The sequence below is a fragment of the Molothrus aeneus genome, chromosome 13, assembly GCF_037042795.1.
Source record: "Molothrus aeneus isolate 106 chromosome 13, BPBGC_Maene_1.0, whole genome shotgun sequence".
NCBI lineage: Eukaryota > Metazoa > Chordata > Aves > Passeriformes > Icteridae > Molothrus > Molothrus aeneus.
Window position 1 is genome coordinate 12,581,267 of NC_089658.1, and position 19,359 is coordinate 12,600,625.

At 44.8% G+C, this 19,359-nt stretch overlaps 1 protein-coding gene across 1 annotated transcript; it reads right to left on the reverse strand.

Annotated features, from left to right (window-relative positions):
* Nucleotides 1-281: 281 nt before the first annotated feature.
* On the reverse strand, nt 282-18,132 carry TICRR (TOPBP1 interacting checkpoint and replication regulator). The gene is made up of 22 exons (XM_066559052.1): nt 17,485-18,132; nt 16,652-16,937; nt 15,845-16,086; nt 15,344-15,587; nt 15,006-15,141; nt 14,185-14,327; nt 13,280-13,492; nt 12,481-12,629; nt 11,658-11,752; nt 11,207-11,300; nt 10,960-11,039; nt 10,397-10,633; nt 9,873-9,969; nt 9,583-9,655; nt 8,750-8,890; nt 8,152-8,242; nt 7,593-7,654; nt 6,649-6,804; nt 5,763-5,920; nt 3,272-5,555; nt 1,975-2,079; nt 282-1,649 (listed from the first exon to the last, which is right to left on the reverse strand). Exons 1-22 carry the CDS (start codon nt 18,130-18,132, stop codon nt 1,531-1,533), a joined length of 5,853 nt encoding a protein of 1,950 aa, XP_066415149.1. The 3' UTR covers nt 282-1,530.
* Nucleotides 18,133-19,359: the final 1,227 nt, after the last annotated feature.

Below are 19,359 nucleotides of genomic sequence, written 5' to 3' on the forward strand. Positions count from 1 at the left end.
TAGCAGAGCAAGAAGTGAAAGCCCAGACATCTGCTTTAAGAAGGCCAAGGGGCTGGGGCAAAGGGGTGCTTGACCACTTGATCCTAAAAACCAAGCCACTGCTTCAGCCTGAAATGAGAACAGCTACCACAACCACTATGGAAGGAGTTACACACCAAGTTAAAAGCATTTGATATAAGAACCACCTTCTGATCTCCTACATCCTTGACCTTGACTGTAGTGGTGTGACAGTAAGGGGGGGATATTATTGAGGGCTTTGTATGTGGCTGAGCTACACAAGATTAAGTTCAGACACTTTTATTTCTGGCTGTTGAAAACAGACCTTCAATAGGAAAAATAACAATCCACCCTCCTTGGAAGTAAGTAGTAGACTTGGAGCTCCAAGCTTGTGTCACTCCACATCTTTGAAGCAGGTGCAGCTTTCCTGCAACAAAGAGTGTGTCCAGGAAACAAGCTCCACTCTATCCCATCTAGTCCCTCAAAGCCTTAAAGCCACCTAACAATCCTCTGGTTTCCCATGTCTTGTTTTAGGATCACCTTACACCATCTCCACAGCTCTCCACCTCCTATGCAGTCAGTCAGTAGACACAGTGGTCTGAGTTCCCCAAGATCACTATCCCAAGGGAAAAAGTTCAGCCCTTCCAATATTATGCACAATTTTAGCCCCTTGTAGGCTAAATCTCAGGCACTGAAGCACAGCTCCTGCTCTCTTCATGGGGTTAGAACACAAATGTGTCACAGGCAACTAAATCACTATTTAATCCATGACTCAGTTTGGTAAAGAGTAGTCTTGAAACTGTCATATCCAGTTATTCCATCCAAGTTTTACTTCTCAAGGACACCTACCCAGCCAATTCTTTCTGGCTTACTGCAAGTTTGCAGAAAAGGACAATGAAGTCACTCCATCAGCATCTGCTTATCCAGCAGTAGCCAGGAGCGGATACACCAAACCATTCATGATCTACAAAGATGTTCCCAGATAAATTATCTTTCCCCTTTTCTGTATTCTTGGCACTTGGCTAATTAATTAATCTGCTTGATATTTTCCCACTAAGCTGTGGCAAACTGGAAGCAATTAACAGAGGGATCTATTTAGTATCAGGACAAGACACAGCAGGAGCACACAGCTTGTTCTGTACCCATTCGCCTCCAGCATCCTCCTTCCTGCAGCCCACATCCCTCAAGCCAAACACAGATTTTGGATTAAAGGACACAATGAAAATTCATCAGTTTATTTTACAAGAGCTGGAGAAAAGTGACAATTCTCCCTCTTAACCTGGAAGAATTGGCCCTTCACTGCAGAACTCACTCTTAAGGTTCCACTAGCAGAAAGACCAAGCTAGGCTTTGAATGGATGGAAGAAACCATAAATTTTTAGAGTGGTCCTTATTTCTATTGCCATGTGCTTGCATCCAGTGTCCTACCAACACAAGGCAGCTCCAGTCTAGCAGCAAATACCAGTCTTTGTTAAAAGGTGTGTTGTACAGCTGGGATAATACAAAGTTTCCCATGCTGGCCTGGCTCCAAACTTCAGCTGAGCAGCTTTTTCCGTGAGTATGTCCTGCTGAGGCGACGCCTCCTGGAAATCATGATGTGGAATGGAGACAGCTCCTGGTTGGCAGTAATTTGGACAGCATCAGATTCCTCTTCTAAAAAAACAGAAAGAATACATGAAAGACACAGTTTACCAGAACTCACTGGTGATTCCAAGAGGCCAAATACCAAGTGGAAGTTGCACTTCCCATGTAGCTACTCTCTCATCATTCTTCAGCAACTTTTCTCTCCTTCCAAACTTTCCAGTTCATGCCAAGTTTCTTGTAAGCATGTCAGATTGAGACACTGAACACACAGCAGTGGCAGATAGAGGTTTTCTGCCGAAAGCCCAAGCCCCAGCACAGCATGATTTTGTTCTTAGCTGGAAGCAGAGAGCACAGGCAGTGTGCCTGAGCCCAGCCTTTGCTCTCCTCTGCTTACCTTGAATACGCTTCCTCTGAGCTGGCGGTGGGGACAGCAGTGGAGACTGGGTCAGGGCTCGAAGGCTGCTGGCACAAAGTCCACTCTTCAAGGGTGGGGTGGAGCCTGGAGAACCACAGTGAGATGCTGCAGTAAAAATACTCAACAACTCAAATGTTAAGTCTCACCACAGCCTTTATGCTACCTCAAAACTGGTATCAGTATAAGTGATACTTTGAGTTTATCTGAAATAAACTCTAGGCTGTCACAGTGGTGTTTTAGCATTTGAGAAAGGTAAATGGCAGTCTGGAATCAGCACATTTAATTTTCTTAGCTGGTTTAGCAGAAAATCACTTCACTTGTATTAAACACAGGTAATTCACATTTCCTGGAAGAAAACTATTACAGCCACAATGATATAGAAATACAAACACAAGTCTGTAGGCACAGAAAGTCTCTCACAGGACAATCTTAAGTCTATTATTTCATGTCCTGAATATGGATTAATGTTGCTTCAAGGTTTGACCTTTTTTTCTGTGATAATGTTGAGTAAGACACTGCCTCTGTACACAAATCTTTCCTTGCAAGAGAAAACACACACCAAAGCTTAGTGCAATGACTACAGAACAACACCTGCCACAGCCCCCTGTAATTTCTACAATACTGGATTAAGTATTTGAAATTCACAAGGCCTTGTTTACAGAGCTGAACAGCCTGTTTCACCAAGGTTAGTATCATCTGTACCAACAGCAAAAGCAGAGAGGCAGCTTAAACCTATACACCTCCTGATACATTATTGCTAGCAAGGGAATAATTTCTGGTAGCACTTTCAAGTGGCCCATCTCCATGGGCACAGACACCTGGAGCAGCAATAAACACCAACATCCACAGGACTAACCCCACCAAGACTCCAGTCTGAAGCACTGAAACAGCCAAGCTTTATACTTAAGATTGTTGGCTCATTGGCTTCAGAGCCAAATGCTGGGCAGAAACAGGCAGTGGCATCAACACAAACCTGAACAAATCACCAGCTGGATGCAACTGGGATCCTCTCCTCAAGTTCTCAAACTTGCCTTTCAGTTCCTCCAGCTTTCTGCTCTTTCATATTTCTCTGATCTCTCTTCCATCGTTAATACTCCTCATATCCAGTCTGCCTCTCCACATAATTATCTTCCATGTCATCTACAAGTCATTCCCCTTTCACCTCACTCTCCCTCAGATAATTACATGGGAAACAACTGTGCTCTTGTTTTAGTCTAACCTCTATTTTTAACCACATCTTAATTTCAGTGGAGTGTCTTTCGTGCCATTTAATTACCTGACAAAAGGAAGACATCATCATCCCCTAGACAACTGTGCTGCTCCAGTGTTTTGAGGGCACATGCTCCTGCTGTCTCAGGAAGTACAGAGTCTGTCCTTGATTTACTTCTGTTGCCCTCATCTGTGGAAAAGCCAGTGAGATCCAAGCTGCTCCTATCAGGACATGATCTCTTGGCACTGTGGTTCTCCTCCTTTTCTGGTGACAGGTAAGTAAAGACCCGCTTCCGAGATTTCAAGCCAAAAGTTCCCGTGGCAGAGTCCTCATCAGCCTTCAGTTCAGAGTCACTAGGAGATGCCTGATCCTGGAGCCTGCAAATCCCTTCCAGTTCAAATTCCCCAAGAGGATTTGTCACTTTGCTGCTGCAGTGTTCTGAGGTCCTCATTGTTCTCTCTCTGCCTGCTGAGGCCCGTGCCCAATCATCAGCACTCCTCTCGCTCTGACCACAGCTCACACCAGCAGTGCTGCCTGCTGCTCTCTTCCTCCGGGGCCAGTCATTGATGGCATCAGGAGTAGTCTTCCCCTTCTGCTTTGGAGAAGGTGTCTGGAGAACTGCTTCCAGTGGGAATGGGGAGGTGACAGTAGAGGCACAGCTTGTTGGGGTGTATGACTGGCATATGTAGGTTTGTCCTGCACCTTTCCCAGGCGTACTATGGAAAGAACGGCAGCAGGATGGGGAGACACAGGCAGCTGCTAGTTTTCCTGGGTGCTTGCTGCACCAGGTCATAGCAAAATCACTGAAGGGGCTTTCTCCTCCCTTGGCTTTGCTGGCACTTGCTTCAGGTTGAACTTCCAAGGATGAGCAAGAGCCAATTCTCTTAATGCGAAGCTTGGGCAGGCCTGAAGCTTGCATTTCAATTTCCACCTCGTAGGTCGGTGGGCTGGCAGAAGGAAGTTTGCCACGACTTTCAGGAGTGGAGAACCTGCCTGCAAGCTGAGGCTCCCCCATGCGTGCTGCAGCCTCCCGCTGCCTCCTGTCTGCAGTGCAGCGTAAGGAGTAGGCAGGAGGAGACTTCTGCACAGGAGGGGAAGGGGTCAGGGCAAATCTGGAGCGTCTCTTGAGACTTGGAGCCTTCACTCCCATGCATTCTTCCCTCAGCACAGTTCTTGCTTCCAAGTCATCACTAACTGTTGGCAAATGGCTTAGGAAGGACTCACAGGTGTTTGCACGGCAGTTCTCCCCCTTAACTGATGGCTCACAGTCTCTCTCAGCATTCTGTGCATGTTCCTGCCCTCCAGCAAAAGGCTTTGGAGACAAATGGTTTTCCAAGTTTTCCAAGTCCCCCCTTGAAGGAGACTTTTGAGACACTCTATCCATCTGTTTATTTTTCTCCAATACAGAAGTATTTTCAGCAGCTTGGGACTGATGAAGCTGAAGGCTTTCCACAGAACAGTTACCACCACTATCATGACGACTGTCCTCATTTTCTCTAATTGTTGCACATGTGAGGCTCTCTCCTCTAGAACCTGGTTCACGTTTGGCCTGCTTGGGTGTGTGAAGCAGGGACCTCAGTGGGGTGCCAATAATACCTGGAGTCTTTTGAGAAGATGGTTTAGATGCAGCAGATTCCCAGTCAGACTCCCCAGGCTGCATGAGGGAAGCAGAGCAGCTTGTCACAGTGTTTGTGGAACTCTCATGGACTGGAGAACTGCAGAGAGGCTCTGGCCTCACAGCAAGTTGAGGTATTTCTGTACTCAGTGAGCTGGTACATAACTTTGAACCTGGATCTTCAAGTTTCCTGGGTGTCCTTTTGGGTGCTCGAGATATCTGATCTGACTGCTCCTGAATTTCCTTTGTGAGGATTTGCCTCCGAGCACTAACTGGAGATGCTAATTTTGAGAGGTATCTCAAGGAACGTCTTGGAGTCTGAAGTTCTGTTAAACACCTTTCTTGGGTGGCAGAGGGGGAAGAAGAAGAAGCAGGATTTGGATCTGTTGGAGGTAATACAGAGGCTGTGAACCCTTCACGTTTTGGTGTTTGCCAGCCAGGCTCTTCGCAAGGAGGGGAAAGTGTTAGAGCTACACAGCAGTCCTCAGCAGTTACTTGCACTGAGTGAACCCTCTTGCTGTCAGTTAGCACAGATGGAGACTTGACCCTTTGTGCAGGATGAGAAAAGCACTTCCCCAAACATTTAGCTACGTTCTGTTTAGCTGCTGGACTTCTGCCAGGTGTCTTTTCCAGCTTCTGAGGCGTCCTGTGGACAATGCGAGGCGATCTCCTTGGGAGCTTACTGGCAGAATTCAGTGGCTTCTGGGCAAATTTATGAGGTGTTTTTCTAGGAGTCTGCAGGGGAAAAATAATATATTAAAGAATCACGCTTGTTCTACTCCAGGAGTATTATCTATCCATCTTCATATTTACTTCCCAAGATTTGAAACATAAAAAACCCATTGGATGAGACTTAACAAACACTAAATCTAAGATGCTGATGAATGGAGAAGAAAACAAGGATGGGAAGAAAGAGAAAGGGAGGTAGGTAACTGTTTCTACCTGACATGAGGTGAGCTCCTCTAAGTGTAAGGAATCTTTTCTTGTTCTCTTCCTTCCAGGTGAATGCTTCCCTGCAGGACTACCCATGTCAATGACTGCACCAAAGAAAAACCTCTTGGGACTCTGGATGGGGGGGCTCTCTGAATGCTGGTTAAGGCCTATAAAATGGAACAGTACAATTTAACTAACACAAAATAACGTGCCACAATTGTTTGAGTCACGTCAGATGTGTGGAAAAGTAGTGTAAAAAGCTCATATCCCTGGCATGTTCTTTTCTAACCAAGAGTTAAAGCTTCACCAGAATGATTGTTATTTCCCATTATGAAATTAATACCCATCTTTAGAAAGAGTGCTCCAATGGTAAAAAAAGGTATAAAATACTTCAGCCTCTTATTCTATTTATAGCTTGTAGCTTTAGATAGTTCTGGTTCATGACTAAGGATTCTAATAAGTAGAATATAAAGAACTATGTGTCACCATTTTTAGGTGATAATCCTACTGAGAAAGCCTCCAAAGAAGATCCCATCAGTCATTGCTTTATGCTGCTACAGAGTAAGCTATAGGATTTCTGTCCCATATTTTACAAGGATTTCACTGCTTTTAAGGAATGCAGACTGACAATCAGTGGTATTCTGTTAGATGGGCCTGACTGGTTTGTTAAGTTGGCAGTGAATTCATCATAGAAATAGCTGCCTTACCATCCTCAAAATTCAGATTACCAATTAAAAAATAATTACTGAGGATGAATTTCTGTCTAGGGAAGATATTACATGACAGCTCTTAGCTTCTTACAGTCTCTTGTAGAGCCAAATCAAATCAAACTCAGAGCTAGCCATGTCAGCTTTTCAGATCAGCAGTATCAGTCTGCTCAAATCCCACTCAGTACCTTCTACATCCTGCAGTTTACAGCTCTCCTTTTCTTGTCCCTGGTGGAGGTGCTGTGAATTTTTTGAGCTGGGCTGTGTAGTGGAATAGAAAGCACCAGAGCAGGTCCTATTCAAAGCCAGCTGCTTGATGCGTGGGCTTCTTCTCAAACCTGCTTCTGAAAAGGCAAGGACATTGGAGACTGAGCCTTCTTTCCCCCTCAGCAATGGGCACATCATCAGCAACAGTTCACAACTGCAAGGAACAGACCCTCAGAAGAAACTTCTCTATAGATAATCTGTCTCACCCAGGAAGGCAAGCAGGTGAAGCAAAGGTTCAGATTTCTTGAGGATTTTGGAATATTTACACATACAAATCTCCTAAAGTATGATATCCCTCCTCTGACTCATGATTACTCTCATTTCTCTTCAGCAATTATATGGAAAGGAATGCTAGAAAAAACATGTTCAATGCAAGTTACATCCAAGTTATAAGATGGGTTAATGCTCTTGCCTCTTCTTGCTAGCAATTTCATATCCCTGCTTGCCCAGACATGCTGCTTTTTTCTTCCCTTCTGGGGAAAAAGAACAGCAGTAGCCAACATAAAAGACACTCCCCAGAGCCAGGTGGCTGTCTGTTACAGCAGAAATCAGAGCAGGGTCACAGCACAACATGGTGAAGTTACATTAAAAACAAGCACGTGCTGGTTTGACAGTAATTATAGCAGCTCAGAATCTTATTCACCCCTCAAGTCCTTCACATTTTTTTAATTTAAAAGACTTACTATCTACCTCTCTTTCTTTACTTAAACTGTACAGAGCTGTTAAAGCAGTGAGCAGCAAGTGGTTCTGTCAGAACAGAACAGTACAACACTTTTGGACTGACTTCTAATGAATTAGCCAAATCAAAGCACACTCATCTTATGAGCTACAACAAAGGCACCTTTAATGAAAAATCAGTGCTTACCATATATGGCCTTCTCTGGAGATTCTTCTACAACACCAGTGTCACAACCTGGATCAGAAGACCTTGAGAAACAACAGACATTTTGGGCTTAGCATACTGAGCACATGTACAGGAACAGAACTTGCCACAGAGACTGAGTAGTGCTTTATTCTACACCAATATATTGCTTTGTGGGCTACTCTAAGTGAGTGACCAGTAAGCACTTTGCCTCCTACTGGCATGTAATTAAGTATGGGTAGCTCCCTAGATGTACAGGTAACAGCTCTACATGAAAGAAAATGCTACAATTCAGCCTGGAGCCCACAAAATACAGCAGGAGCCTTTTCTTCATAAGCCCTTGAGTCAGCAGCTGAACCTAAACAGACATTAGCTGCAGGAATGAAAGCAGCCTGACTTACATGATGAAGCAAGCAGTATTTCCCCCCACTTAAGCAATGGCATTTAGCCTCCACTGTTTCTCTTATTGCCTCAAGTGAAGATCATCTTTGACTGCAGTGATACCTGGCAATTCTGCTCATAGCCATTAATTAGTTACTGAAGAAATTCAGAAAGAACTCACCGGCCTTTGATCTGTTTGTGCAGGAGTCTCCTGGACACCTGCTTGTGCAGTGGTGTTTCTGCAACTCTCTTGGTCAATAACTTGCGATGATCTAAAAATTATGCAAGAGCTGTAAAATCACACCATTATAATGCACTTGGAACAAATAAATAAATACAGTTTTGTACAGGCTTCAGCTTAAGAATGACAATAGTTATTCTTAAGTCAATACAGAACCATTGTGCTGTCTCCCAGCACTCACAAGCTATCATTATTTCAGTCCAGTGTCTACACCTCCCTCCCACTCCCTCAATATTGTACCATGTCAGACATAGTTAACCTACTGAGATAACTTTCATTATTTGTCTTTATTTCACAGATCCTTTTTAACCAAGCATTTTTAATTTTTAATTTTCTTTATGAGATGTAAAGAGTTCAGTAAAAATAGGTTTCAGTTTTAACATCACCATGATTCACCCTCCAAACAACACAGCAATGACCTCCTTTTATCATTCAATAAAACCAGATCATAATTGTTTCATAGAATTAAGAACACAAAAATAGGAATTTTAGCAAAAGCTCTTTCACAACAATCCTACATGTGCAAGTCATATCCTACCTTTGTTGCCCTCACTGGTGCATTTGTATTTTAGGCCTTCCACAGCAGATACTGACTGGCTTCTAAGCATCTTTTTCAGAGATCTTTTTGATGGTGAAAGTATCTCTTCATTGAAGAGATTCCTCCTTACCTTTGTAACCTCTGTGAGACAAGAAAAACAAGAAAAGATCAGATTACTAGGAAAAGAGAAGAAAAAAAAGAAAGGAAAAAAATACAAAGGTAATTTTGTTAGGTGACTAGGAACAGAACAATATACCAGCATGGAAAGACAACATTTTAGAGGCTAAAAAGCCCTGAAAAGTTGTTTTTCCTGCTACTGGAACATGTCCTCCTCTAAATCCATTCCAGCCTTCTCTTCTGAATTTGTTATTATTTGCATTATTCCAGCAATAAGCTACAAGCAGATGCCATAGCAGAAAAAGCAGATAGTCAGTGTCCCATGTGGAACATTAGGTGCACTACAAAATCTCAACCAAAGCACATCTTGGTTCGGAGAACTAACGTGAGATTTATTTTTATGAAGTATTTGTGGGGATATATCCTATTTTTAGATATAGTTTATTCTTGCCCCCATTTTATTTTCAGGACAGAGAAGTTGGAAATAATTTCAAGAGTCAAGGTTTTCTTTTGAGGACACAAAATTTAAGTTTTCTGTGTATGAGTACACAGAATACCACATATTTTTTCCCCTTAAAGTTTATGCACAACTCAGCAAAACTTCCTTCAGATTTCCAGCATGCCTCAGCATAATTTCATCATGGCTCAGTAAAATTTACAGGGACAACATGTGCTGAAGATGCACCTTTCCATGAACAAGCCAAAAGTCAATATACCTTGCACTGCCTCTTTCTGCAGCAAAGGCATCTGCTGGGACTTCTCAGTGGCAAGGTAAGAATGTGAGTTCTCCTGAAACAAATGAGAAATCAGCCTCAGCAGCAGTGCAATGCTATGTTTAAGTACGAGTATTAACTACAAGCTCTGAACACGTTATTTCAATTTTTCCTTCAGAACAATTTGTTCTCTGTACAGGTGATACAAGGCACACTTACTAAGGGAATACAGAGCAAGAGTTTTTGCAGTCAAGCATCACAACTCACAGAAAATCCTTCTGGAAGAGTTTTACCTTTCTGATGGGGTTCTTGGCTATCTTGGGAATCTCAATTTGACGCAAATTCTGTGGTGCTTCTGTCATGCTCCTATGCCTGGCTAACACATTATTCCTTCAGAAAACACATAAAAATTAAGTTAAAATAAGATCAACAGCACAGTTATCAACCTACTGACAATTAAACTTAGGTGTGACTCAGGAGATAGAAGTGTTTACCTAAATTCAAATTGCAAACTACATTGATACCTCACTTACTACAACACTGGATTATGATTTGCAATATAAAAAGCTATTCCTAAGACTGGTATTGGAATTCATCACTCACAATTTGCTGATATGAACACAGAACCCCCAACACAGAGATCTCCAGTAAATCACTTTTAACTTTAACAATATAGGTCAGCTACTGCACAGCATAGCATGCTTTTCCTCTCATGGAAGATGCTCCTGAAATCTACTTTTGCATAAGATAAAAATACAGAATCAAGACTGTATTTTTTATAGTCAACAAAAAGCTGCCTCCTTTTTGGAGTTAATACCTTCTCTTTTTGGCAGATCTGGTGCGCAGCTCCTCCAGCTGATCACCCTCAGTGCAAACAGTGCTGGGAGTTAAGACAGATGATAAAGAGGGAGGAAGGCCTGGAGATTTGCTATCCAGAGTCATGGAGTCGTCACTGAAGAAGTCTGAAGGCAGAACAGATGCCAGCTTTGGAGGTATTTGTGTACCCAGACCATAATAAATATCTCCAAGGGTCTTCGGTATAGAATTCATATACCTGGAGCACCAGAGAGAATACACATGAAATACACCCTTCCTCAAAACTCTGGTATTTCAAACCCAAGGTGTGAACTAAATCCTTGTCCTTACATGTCCATTTAAAAACAACAAACTGAATATCAACTGAGTTTTTTAATTAGTTTACTTGCTTATCAGCTACTTTTTCTTTAACCAAAATATAAGCATAATAAAGAGAACACGTCTAAATTTCTGAGAATTACAAAGATGCAGTAAATCAAAGCTGCTGATTGCTCTCTACTCACAGACAACATCTGACCCAAACCACAGTCCCCAGCAATACATAAGTCATGCCAAATAACTTACACTTCTAATATTTCCTCCAGAAACTTTGTGAGATAGGCTGGGTCTTCAGTCAGACATAAGATGCGCAGCATATCTGTCACCTGGAAGAGAAGGTCAGGCAGCAAAATGGATTAAGGTGTGCCAGCTGCAGCACCAGGTATTTTAGTAAGGAATATGAAGTGTTAGTGTAAAATCAAAGGAAAAGCAGGTTCCAGGTCCACATTTCTAGTGCCATGCAGAAACACAACCTGGTTTATACTTTACTTGCCTCTTCTAACAGCTGCTCCATTTCCTCAGCACTGCTTTGCAGCGAAGGGCACTGGAGGCACAACTCAAGGCGCAAAAATACCTGAAGTCGGCACCTAAGGAAACAAGTAATTATCCACCACCTCTTTTTCTACTGGAAACAGCAGATTTACTGCAAAAGGTGTGCTCAAAAAAGCAATGGGAAGGGAAGTGGTTCCTTTTGACAGCAATATTTAGTTAGCATTTCATTTGGGTGGCAAGGGAGATACCTCACTCCAGATATTGGCTGCAGTGCTTATCACACAGCACGGGTACATTTGCATTTAATGAAATGGTTTTACTGCAACCAGAGATTATCCTTGAAATATTTGTCCCAGGTAAATACTTTCCAGTTGTACAAAAAAGCCACCATTAAAAACTGCTAACCAACTCCACAGTATCTCAGAGGCTGAAGTAAATACAGTGTCTCATACTCTCTGACTTTGGTCTCCTTCTGTGAGCCATGCTGCTGTCTGAGCATTTTGCTGGTCTTCAGGAGATGGTTTCTGACTCTTCCCACACAGGCCACCTGCAGACACATAATGACAGCAAGAACTTCAAAACTGTTTCCTATCTGCAGGGCAGGTTCCTCCCTTGTCCCCCCGTTACCCCCCTAATGTATTCTTTTGAAAGTACAGGTTTTTTTTCCTTTTCTTTCAAGGAAAGGAATTACTTTTCCTTTCAGTAGCAGAGTTATAAAATAAAACAACTTAAAGCTTGAAATCACAGAGGTCTCTTGCTCACAGCTCCAGGCCTTCTTCACTTTGGATTTGTCTCTCACAGTGTTTTTATTAAATTAATCACAGATTTACCAGTTTTGGTTTAAGATTACTGTAAGCCTATAATAGTGGTAAAGATTGTAAGAAATACCATGAACAGTTTCTCTTCCCTGACAAAGCCAGGCCTAGATTCACCATGTAATGCCAAAACAAAAGATGCACCACCTTTAAAATACAGTTTGCAAGAATGTATTTTTTAAATACTGTCTTTGAAATCAGAATTTGTAAGAAGGTCAATGTGAAGTAAAGACATCTTGCAAAATTTAGCAAAGTTCTAAACTGATAACTGAACTGGATTTTGCTACGTAATTTACAAGCATCCAGTTTTTCACTGTTGTGTCCTCACAGATAGAAGCAGTCAGTGACCGTGGTGCACCTCCACATAAAACCTCCAAGAAAATGAAGGAAAGTTAGCCCAAAATAGTAAAAATTCTAACTTCCAGATCAGTAACAACCCTGCCCACGTGCTGTCACCTACCTCTTTCTCTTTGGTATCTTGTATTTTCAAGAAGCTTTTAATGGCCATGATCATATTGTGTGCACACACAGATGAGGGAATTCCCTCAGCAACAGCCTTCTGGTAGCTTGCAGTCAAGTGGGACTGCAGCTCCTCCTCTGTTTGGAAATCTGCAAGGAAATGGTCTCCATTAGCTAAATGCATGTTCACCACACATAAAATCCTGATAAAATCCTCACCCCAGCTGAAGCAGGGAACAGAGGAGATAATAATAAACATTTCCTCCAGTAATAATGCATCCAGACCACAGGACACTAACAGAGGCTGTCCCAGGTTCAGGCCCATGACATATTGTAAGATAAATTAGTCCTATAATCAACAAAGTTTGCTTAAAATCAGCAAACTTTCAGGCTACTGAAGCAGTCAAGAAATGCCCTTTATTTCTGACTAATTAATAAATAGGACTACATTTTCAGTTATACCTTGATGAGTGCTTCCCTCTATTTTTAAAAAAAATTTAAAAGTAAATCCTTATTGCTTTTTTCAGATGGATACAAGGCAAGAAACTAATCCCAGAAGCAGCTGTAACATCAGTTTGTAAAGAATCAGAAACTAAACAGCAGAAGGTGGGAAAAAATGTCTACTCTTGCCATGCTGAAGATACAGAAACTCAAACACTGATTTGCTCCTTGGTACTGAGTACTCCATTGTTATTGTTTGTTCTCCCTTCCATAAAAATCCTCTATGACTCCTATATCAGGATATCAAGAGTTGATATGGGATGTATCAAGACAGAAAGATAACAGGACTTAACACACACCAATTGATATTTTAGGTGTTTTTGCCTTTCCTTCCACCTTTTCATCCAATCTTTTTGCTGAATGCTTCTGTGGCACCTTCTCATTCACTGCTGGTGCCACAGCATCAGGTTGAAACTTCTGAGCTTTAACATTCAGTCTTGCCACATTGAGCATCTGCAGGGATCTGGGCATGGTCTTCATCTTCTGCCTGACTGGAGTTCGGGGAACCCCACCTGCAATGCCACAAGAGAGAGTTCTAGCATCAGGCACACTGGGGCAGGAGCTCCATCCAAGCTAGAGAACAGCACTAAATTCTGGATTATGTGACCTTAGTAACATCCTCAAGGAAAACATGGCCCAAAAGGTTGGTGTTTCTTTGTGAAATAGGCAGCATAGCAGGCAGCTACTTCTCCAAATAAAAACCCAGGCGCATATTGCCCTGCATAAGAACTTACACAGGTTTAATCAGAAGTTTATATATAGGCAGCAATCTTATGTCACAGAAATAGAAACAGCTGACAGCAGGACTTGCAGATACATGAGGCTAAGGTAAAATCAACTGTAGTTAGTGTAGAGAAATGCAATGATTAAACTTTTCTACAAAAAAAATGTTTTATTTCTCTAATTAGAACAAAATTGCAGTATTTACTAGTAGTTGAAGCAATCCTTGTTTCAACAGCTAATTAAACTGCAGAGCTCTGTATGCTGCTTTTAACAGCTTTGTCACTCACTGCACAGCCCTGAATAACAATAATTTGGGTTCTACTACAGGACTAACCTAATACTAATAAGCAAATGAGACTGTCCCTAAATAAAAAAAAATATCTAAAGCATGGTACTACTTAAGAGTAGTACTTAAGATCTCTGGAGTTCATGCATCATCTTTTATTGACAACACACACATATAACCCCAAACTATACATACGCCTTTTTTTGTTATTTCCTGGTCCAGCTGCAGCAGAGGTTTCACTGAATTTTCTCTGGTACAGCTCAGACAGACTTTCTGAGAGCTCCACATCAGATTGGTCTGCACCATCCTTCCTGTTAGCACAAGGAACCTGCAGGAGCCTGTATGAAAGAACAATACAATTATCAAAAGAAGGTGGGAGTAGGAGGCATATCCCTTCCTTCCTGTGCACAGGAACAAGGTTCTCTAGATTCCAGTCTGCAGCAATATAGTCAAGTAGCACACACTAGTAACTCTTCCAGCAGCTGTTTCCCAACACACATAGGAAATGCAGAAAACCCAAACCCTCTGAAAAGGCTGGAAACAAGCATTACATGAATGTACAATGGATATGGCACTGACCTGTAGCACAAAACTCAATGAGCAGCTTTGTGCTTTCTAAACTACCCTGCATTAGGCTCTTTTGTTTCACTCAGCAAGCGTATTCATTCCAAATAAACACCAACTCTGAGAATACAATCACATCTTCACTATCTTGCACTGGATCTTAGCATCCCATAAAAGCTGAAATTTGTCATTTCCCAAGTAGCTTAAGGTCATTTTAAGTGACCTTTATAACTCCTTAAACTACCAAGATTTTAATCCATGCATATTGATACCCAAATATCCTGTTCCCAGTTTCTTTTGTCTATATACCCCACCATGAGATAAGCCACCAATAAACTGAGTACAGAAATAAAAGCAGCAGAATTCTAAAACTCTAAGCAATGCTACAGCCATACTCCCTTAACAGGAAGCAGAAATCCTTGATTATTGCTCAGAGACATTCAGAAAAATACCTGAATGACTCCATCAGATCTGAGCTTGCTCCACAAGCATTGGATGCAGGATACCACGCTTCCAGCACTGAAGGATGCCAGCCCCCTGTATGGGACAGCTCTCGTTGGACCCACTCTGCCACTGGAGCTTCTTCTCCTGTAAGCAAACACATATACCCAAAAATAAGAAAAGCTGATTTCTTTCTGCATCACATCACAAGGCCTTAGCTACAGATGACACAATGAACAAGTCTCAAAACTGAGACTCCTCAAGGAGAAAATCATTAACTTTATATTTTTTCTACTGCAGACCTTGAGATGATCAAAAGATGGTGAGTTTTGCATTTCCTGACACCTACCCAGACTGGCCAGAGAATCTTCCACTGACATGTCAATTTTACTCAACACACTATTCACAATCTCTGGCAGGTGAGTAGCAGAGTCTTGGGAAGAGTCTTCCACTACAGCTCCTTCAAGGCTGCATCCCTGAATTTCAGCAGTCTTCTCAGGACCAAGCACAGTCAGAACTGCAGTATCCCCAGAAAGAGGTGACAGAACAGCAGTGGAGGGGCACCAAGTCTTAGACAGAGATACTTCAGCAATCTGGATTTTAAATGGAAAAAAAAGGAAAAAGAGAAGAGTTTACATTATCTTGAAATACAGAGACCTAAGGAGCACAGATACTTTACAAGCAGGCTATAGAGTTACATGATTTAAAAAAAAAATGTTCTGAATTTGGCTTCAAATGAGTAATTTGCAGTGCAGTATCTATTACTGTCTTCACAAAGTGATACTGCCAGCCCTTCTGTCACAGTTCATTTCAGAGCAGGTATCAGTTTAAGGCAAAGAGGAAGATTTACCACGTGCAGTCCTTCAGCCACCAGACTCTTCAACAGCTGATGAAACAAGGACCTGCTATATTCTCCCTGCTCAGGCTGTGAGCTCTGCAGGATCCAGCTCTCTGTGAAGAAGTGGCCAGCCTGTGCCAAGCTCCAGCCTGCCAAGCTTCCTTTCACAACAATGCTGACTGGACACTGCAGCCGTCTTTGGCTCATGGCAAGAGGTTCCAGGATCACAGCACAGCTTTCCTGCTTCTTCTCTCCTGTGCAAGGATAAAGAAAAAGTCTGAAAGCAATCCTTTTCCATCATGGTGAAGAGACAGCTTCAATGTAAAAAAAGTGAGTTCCAAGATTAAACAGGGAATATACTCTAGAGTAAGTGTGTTTGTTGCAAAACTGACCTCCTCCCCATGCTCCCAAGGAGCTGTGTGCATGGAAGCACCACTAAAGAAAGACCCCATGCATCCTGCATGCTGCTTTACAGCTGATCTGTTTTCTTTGGAAGGGGTTTTTAATCTGTGTTCTTATTTTAGCTAAATCAAATAATTGTATGAGAAAAGGGAGTACACCTCTACAAGGTGGGACCAGCAAAGAGCTCTTCATCCAAACATCTAGGAGCATGGCAAACTGAAGAGGCTAAATCAGAAACATGGGCTCACAGTCCTCATATCAGAAGTAGAGCACAAGCAGAACTTTAAAAGAAAAACACCTAGGCTCTGAAATATGTGAAATTACTTCTACACACATTATTCACAAGGGAAGCTCATCAAGGACCCTGCATGAGATATCAGTTACTACCATGCACATCTATATTTTTCTTTTTATTACCAGGCATGCTAAGAAACAATGTTCCTTCTTGCTGGGGAAACACTGATCGATAGAGGGATGGCCTGGAGAACAAACAGTTCAAAGTCCCATCCAGGGGCAGAAGCCTGGTCCAAGGCACAGCCTGTGGCTCTGGGAACCTGGAGTCTCCAAGGAAGCCAGAAGCAGCATCTGTCCTGGGGTGACTCAAACAGTGCACCAAGGTTTCAGCTGGCAAAATAGTGCCTCCCATCTGATGAATCACTTCACACATTGTCCAGTAGCCATCATGATCCGGGCATTCAATCAGCTGAAATAAAAGTAACAGAGAGGTCTCAGGTTTAGGTTGGCAGTGAGAGAGCTTTCATGCAAACAAAGAGATTGCACTTTTTCAGAAAACCTGGCATTTGAAACATGATCCACAGCATCTACACACGGTGCCTTCTGAGTGTTTTTATGGACTTTATCAGCCTTCATTGGAACCTAACAAAGTAAATACTATTCCCAGTGAATTAAAAGCTAGCAATATTTTCAAGCCATTTTTTTTAAATCTGGTATCTACACACCTGAACTATCAGGCTGCTTATCTGCAATTCTGAATAGCTGTAACACCCCTCTAAGTCAAAGCACAAGACATCCCATCAAGAAACACTGTACAGCTACTCCACTACAGATGTATCTCAGTCTCCACGTGGACGATTCCACTCCAGATTTCAGTCCCTTGCTGAAGATTATGTGGCAGGGAGCGAACCTTGGCGTGGTTCCCTCCCACCCAAAGATTACTCATGCCAGAAAGCAGCGTGGCAGATGTCTCGCTAGTGCCCACGGCTGAAAGCTGCGCCGTTTGACCCCGTTACCTGAGCCCAGTCGGCAGTGTCCACCCAGAACAGGGAGATTTTCTGTTCCACGAGCAACTCCTGCACACTCTTGGGCAGGAGTTTCTCCGCCAGCTCCTGCGCCGAGGGCGGCTCCCCAGGGGAGGAGGGGGCGTCGTTCCCCGACACGAACTGCCGGAGCTCCCTCCGCGAGTGCGGGCAGGGCGAGAATAGGAACACGGCGTTCACGAAGCCCTCGGGCGGCGCCTCCGGGGGCTCTCGAGCGGCCAGCCCCGTCCTGCGGCTCCTGCGGGGCGGCTTGGCGGGGGACGCGATCTCCGGCCGGTCCCACTGGAAGTCGAGCAGCGTCTCCTTGATCCCGCTGTGCGTGAGGGCGGCGCGGGGCGCGGGGCCGGGCAGGGAGGCGGGAGCCCGTGCCCCGAGCCGCTCCGCCAGCTCCTCCTCGAACCGCTGCCAGGCGCGGGGCCCCGGCGGGCGGAACCCACCGCCCCGCGAGGCGCCGCCGCGGCCGCCGAGCGAGTCGAAGAAGCGGAAGGCCCAGCGGAGGCGGGAGAGACCGAAGCGGCAGCCCAGGAGGGTGAGCAGGCGGAGGGCGCCGCGCTGGAGGCGCTGGCGGCGCGCGGGGCCGGCGGTGTCCAGCAGGAACACGGCGCTGTGCGAGCACGACATGGCGCAGGCCCCTCACGCCGCCGCCGCCATCGCCCGCCGGTACGGCCACTCGCGCCCTCGCCTAGCGCGGGCCCCCATTGGCTGCCGCCGAGCGCCCGCCACGTCCACTCCCCGCACCTCCCTCTCCCATTGGCGGAGAACGGGGAGCGGGAGGGCGGAGCGGTGGGGCGGCCGGAGGGCTGCCCGCTGCTGATTGGCCAGCCGCGCGGAGAGCGCTGCCATCCCATTGGCGGGAGGCAGTGACGGAAGGGCGCGGCCAGCGCGCAGACCGAACCGATTGGGCGCCGCCACTGGTTTAAAATTTAAAGCCGGCGGGGCGCGCGTGGCGGTGACGTCACTCAGCGTGCTGTGTGACGTCACTCAGTGTGCGGTGTGACGTCAGCAGGGCAGGGCGGCGGTGCTCGCCGGGCACAGCGGGGTCCCCGAGCGGGGCCCGGGGCTGAGCAGCGACTCCGACCTGGCCCTGCCCGCCCCACACCCGGCAGGCTCCTCCGGTGCCGCTAGAGGACCGCGGCTGCCCGCGGACCGGCACGTCCCCATCCCCGCCACCGCCCGCGGGCAGCAGGGACGGGGACAGCGCTGGCAGAGCCTGCCCGGAGGGTCCTGCCGACGCGGCATCCTCCTTCCCGAGCCTCCCTGGGACAGCCCAGGGCTCGTTTGGGTAAAATTCAGATTCAAATTCAGATTATATATTAAAAAAAAAAATACTCTTCGGGTGGTTAGGCATTGAAATAGATTGGGCAGGGAAGTGGTGGAGTCACCATCCCTGGAGGTGTCCAGGAGGCATCTGGATGTGGCGCTGGGTGACGTGGTTTAGGGGTTACAGTGATAATGCTCTTTTGATGGTTAGACTTGATTGGAAAGGCCTCTTCCAACCTTGACGATTCTATGCAAAGGTGTAGGGTCAGGGCACCTGGACAGCATGCTGGCGGAGGACAAAGACCCTGGGCTGTCATCAGCTGCCTTGCCCAGGAGCAGCCCCTCCCTGCAGGGCTTGAAGCGTGTCTGTCCCCGTGGTGTCAGTGGTCACAGTGGGTAACAGCAGAGGAATCCCCACAGAGCATCCCCAAACCAGTGTCTGCTCCGCCCTCGCCTCCAGAGCCTGAACAGCCCAGCCCAAACCAGTGTCACCAGAACCAGTGGTATTTATAGAGCAACAAAGACAAGGGGCACGAAAGGGCCCGTTTGGCTCTGTGGTGATTGTGAACACAAGTGGGTTTAATGAGC

What these genes read in the sequence shown, in the direction of transcription:
- TICRR (XM_066559052.1), bottom strand. Translation starts at nt 18,132, where the DNA reads ATGTCGTGCTCGCACAGCGCCGTGTTCCTGCTGGACACCGCCGGCCCC. An exon ending in AGGAAATAACAAAAAAAGGC is followed by an intron (nt 13,493 to 14,184) that starts GTATGTATAGTT and finishes GTGGCATTGCAG; the next exon opens with GTGGGGTTCCCCGAACTCCA. An exon ending in AGGAGCTCACCTCATGTCAG is followed by an intron (nt 5,556 to 5,762) that starts GTAGAAACAGTT and finishes TTTCCCCTGCAG; the next exon opens with ACTCCTAGAAAAACACCTCA.